The sequence below is a fragment of the Xyrauchen texanus genome, chromosome 33 (assembly GCF_025860055.1).
Source record: "Xyrauchen texanus isolate HMW12.3.18 chromosome 33, RBS_HiC_50CHRs, whole genome shotgun sequence".
Lineage (NCBI taxonomy): Eukaryota > Metazoa > Chordata > Actinopteri > Cypriniformes > Catostomidae > Xyrauchen > Xyrauchen texanus.
This window is the reverse complement of record NC_068308.1, coordinates 40,732,121-40,737,120: the sequence shown is the minus strand read 5'-3', so window position 1 is coordinate 40,737,120 and position 5,000 is coordinate 40,732,121. Positions and strand designations below refer to the sequence as shown.

At 42.4% G+C, this 5,000-nt stretch overlaps 2 protein-coding genes across 2 annotated transcripts in view; one reads left to right on the top strand and one right to left on the bottom strand.

The window, feature by feature from the left end:
* LOC127627125 (ornithine aminotransferase, mitochondrial-like) overlaps positions 1 to 1,574 on the bottom strand; it is an 11,299-nt gene extending 9,725 nt beyond the window's left edge. Inside the window, exon 1 of the mRNA XM_052103377.1 lies at positions 1,425 to 1,574. The gene's annotated coding sequence lies outside the window, so the exon portion shown is untranslated. The remainder of the gene's footprint in view (positions 1 to 1,424) is intronic.
* A 194-nt stretch (positions 1,575 to 1,768) lies between these two features.
* The window catches only part of lhpp (phospholysine phosphohistidine inorganic pyrophosphate phosphatase), a 12,921-nt gene continuing 9,689 nt past the window's right edge, over positions 1,769 to 5,000 (top strand). Inside the window, 5 exon segments of the mRNA XM_052103383.1 lie at positions 1,769 to 2,061; positions 2,221 to 2,408; positions 3,875 to 4,028; positions 4,283 to 4,346; positions 4,519 to 4,611. Of these exon segments, the coding sequence (XP_051959343.1) occupies positions 1,910 to 2,061; positions 2,221 to 2,408; positions 3,875 to 4,028; positions 4,283 to 4,346; positions 4,519 to 4,611 (651 nt within the window). The 5' untranslated portion in view covers positions 1,769 to 1,909.

Genomic DNA, 5,000 nt, shown 5'->3' with positions numbered 1-5,000 from the left:
GACACAGAGACAGACATCAGCAGCTCAATAAACACAATCACTGCTCAAGTCAGACATTCAACACAAAATACTTCACTGGCATTTATACATGATCTATCAGACAATGTGACGGGAGACATGTGTCTACTACACACTCACACACACACATACATATACACACACACACACACATTTAAACACACATTTAAACACACACACACACACACACACACACACATATAAACACACACTCACACACACACACACACATTTAAACACACACACACACACATACATACATGTACTCACACACACACAACACAGACACACACATATACACACACACACATACATATATACACACACACATATACATAAACACATACACACACACACACATATAAAGACACACTCACACACACACACACACACACTCTCTGTCTCTCACACACACAATGCAGAACACACACATAACCACACCCACACACATATACATAAACACATACACACACACACACACACACACACACACACTTAAACACACACACACTCTCTGTCTCTCACACACACAATGCAGAACACACACATACATAAACACATACACACACACACACACTTAAACACATACACACACACACACACATTTAAACACAAACACACACACACTCTCTGTCTCACACACACAATGCAGAACACACACATACATAAACACATACACACACACACATTTAAACACATACACACACACACATTTAAACACATACACACACACACATTTAAACACATACACACACACACACACACACACACACATTTAAACACACACACACTCTCTGTCTCACACACACAATGCAGAACACACATATAACCACACACACATTTAAACACACACATACATAAACACATACACACACACACACACATATACATAAACACATACATAAACACATACACACACACACATTTAAACACACACACATTTAAACACATACACACACATTTAAACACACACACACATACATAAACACACACACATAACACACACACACACACATACATACATAAACACATACACACACACACACACACACACACACACACACACACACACATCATTGGACTCTCCATAGACGTAATGTTTTTTATACTTTGTACGAACTATATATTCTATCTCCAAACCCTCACAAAAAACTTTATGTATTTAAAAAAAATAAATGAACTCTTTATCACTCTCATCTTCATCACTCTCATCTTCATCAATCTCACTGCTGTCAGCGGCTAAGAGCTCATTAGCATATTAATGTATCTCTTAACGTTATTGAATATGCGTGACTTCAAAGGGAAGTTCAATCGCATCACATCTGCCCCTGTTTAACTCATACACGGTTCAGAACGCGTTTAATCTGCCCTCATGTGTGTTTATATGAATGTTGAGCGGGTTTTACCTGCTGCGGGTCGGTTCAGCTGCTCCGGACTGACACACGTTGCCTGGACACGGAATATTCAAATTGATGTCAACTGCGTCACTCGACGTCATGACGTCACTGGTGGCAGCGCTATTTGATCTCTAAACAATTTCTTCAGAAATGTGAAATATTTAAAAACAGTTTAATAGCGCTAAGTACCATGGGATACCACGTAATTACAGCGGAACTATATTAATATGACAATCATTCAGTACAAAGAACCAAACGTATTAAACCGATAACATCTGTGCAATTCAGCAACAGTATGTTGTTCTGATCGGCTGAAACGGGGCGGGGCTATCTATCTTACTGATATCTTTCAGGCAATATAGCCATTTCGTGTGTAGTGTGCAAATAAAGCGAGTAAATAAATCATCTGACAGCACTTTTAACAAAACAATCAAAATGCGCACTTCCTGTAGGAAGAGACGAACGTCAATTCCCAGAAGGCCCGGTTGGTGCGCATGCGCAGACGCGTGTTCAGCATGGCTGCAGTCAGCAGTATGGAGTGTGTGAAGAGTGTTAAAGGAGTGATTTTAGACATGTGTGGAGTTCTGTATGACAGCGGAGAGGGTGGAGGACATCCAATACACGGATCTGTGCAAGCAGTGAAGAGGTGACGTGAATGATTACTTTAAATGAAGTTCAAATTAAAACACAATTAGTGCAGGTCACTTACTCTTAGTTAAATATTATTTTGATTTCATAAACACTTATTAACAAACACAACTACACTATCTAGAAGTGAAATAAAAACTGACACCTCATTTATCAGGTTAATGGATTCTGGTCTAATCGTTCGGTTCTGCACTAATGAGACTCAGAACACACGCGAGAAGTTCGTGCAGAAGTTGCAGCGGATGGGCTTTGACATCAACGTGAGTCACGTGTTCTCACCTGCGCCTGCGCTCATCCACATCCTGAGAGAGAGAGGACTAAAGCCACACCTGCTGGTGCACGACGGTACTACACACACACGCACACACTCTCACACTATACTCACACACACACTCTCACACTATACACACACTATACTCACATGCACTCACACAGACACGCACTATACTCACATGCACTAACACAGACACGCACTATACTCACACGCACACACACACACACTCACTCACTCACACTATACTCACACACACTCTCACACTATACACACACTATACTCACATGCACTCACACAGACACGCACTATACTCACACGCACACACACACACTCACTCACTCACACTATACTCACACACACTCTCACACTATACACACACTATACTCACATGCACTCACACACGCACGCACTATACTCACACACACTATACACACACTATACTCACATGTACTATACTCAAACACACGCACACACTCTCACACAGACACACACTCTCACACTATACTCACATGCACTCACACACACACGCACTATACTCACACACACTATACACACACTATACTCACATGTACTATACTCAAACACACGCACACACTCTCACACAGACACACACTCTCACACAGACACACACTCTCACACTATACACACACTATACTCACATGCACTCACACACACACAGCACTATACTCACACACACTATACACACACTATACTCACATGTACTATACTCAAACACACGCACACACTCTCACACAGACACACACTCTCACACAGACACACACTCTCACACTATACACACACTATACTCACATGCACTCACACACACACGCACTATACTCACACACACTATACACACACTATACTCACATGTACTATACTCAAACACACGCACACACTCTCACACAGACACACACTCTCACACTATACACACACTATACTCAAACACACGCACACACTCTCACACAGACACACACTCTCACACTATACTCACACGCACTCACACACACTATACTTAAACACACGCACACACTCTCACACTATACTCACACACACTATACTCACATGCACACACACTATACTCACACACACACACTCACTCACACACACTATACTCACACACACACTATACACACATGCACACACACACTATACACACACTCTCACACTATACACACACACACACACACACTCTCACACTATACTCACACACACTCTCACACTATACACACTCTCACACTATACTCACACACACTCTCACACTATACACACACACTCTCACACTATACACACACACACACACACACACTCTCACACTATACTCACACACACTCTCACACACACTATACTCACACACACACACATTGACTGTATCTAGGAGTTGAATGAAGTTTCTGTCATGTTCATAATGTTGTAAACGATGTTCTTCTGTGGAATGTAGAAGTAGATGTTTATCAGAATGTTTTCGACAGAGAGTTTTATGGGGGGGTGTGTGTGTGTGTGTGTGTGTATGTGTGTGTGTGTGTGTGTGTGTCCTCAGATCTGCTGCCAGAGTTTGACGCTGTTGATGGGAGTTCTGCAAACTGTGTTGTAATCGGAGACGCTGCAGAAAACTTTTCCTACCATAATCTGAATGAAGCGTTTCGTGTTCTGATTGGACTGGAGAAGCCGCTGCTGTTCTCACTGGGTCGAGGGTGAGACATGCGTGTCCTCTCACACGTCTCACACATGTTCAGTGTTGCTCGTGAAGCTGCTGTGTGTACTACACATTGCTCTGTTTGTTTGACCAATGCAGGACTGTTGTTGTTTGTTTGTCATGTGGTGACTGTAGTGACAGAAATGAAACACTGCAGCTTTAAATGTTTCCAGAAATAAAGATTTAAATGTGAATAACGACTATATGAACGATATAAACCAGGTGTAGTTTCACATATTCAGTTTGTTTCAGACGCTACTATAAGGAGACAGACGGACTGAAGCTGGACGTGGGCGTGTTTATGAAAGCTTTGGAGGTGAATACTGCAGGTCAAAGGTCATGTGTGTCAGATTTAGTGAATGTGGTTTGAATCTTATGTGACATGAAAATTCACCATAAAGAACAAAACACTGAACGATCACAGAATAACAGACTCTTGAGATGATGTGTGTGTGTGTGTGTGTGTGTGTGTGTGTGTGTGTGTTCAGTATGCGTGTGATATTGAAGCTGAGGTCGTCGGAAAACCAGCACCAGGATTCTTCCAGAGTGTGTTGAGTGACATGAAGCTCCAGCCACATGAGGTGACACTCACACTATACACACACTCTCACACTATACGCACACACACACACACACACTCTCACACTATACGCACACACACACACACTCTCACACTATACGCACACACACACACTCTCACACTATACGCACACACACACTCTCACACTATACGCACACACACACACACTCTCACACTATACGCACACACACACACACTCTCACACTATACGCACACACACACACTATACGCACACACACACACTCTCACACTATACGCACACACACACACACTCTCACACTATACGCACACACACACACTCTCACACTATACGCACACACACACTCTCACACTATACGCACACACACTCTCACACTATACGCACACACACACACACACTCTCACACTATA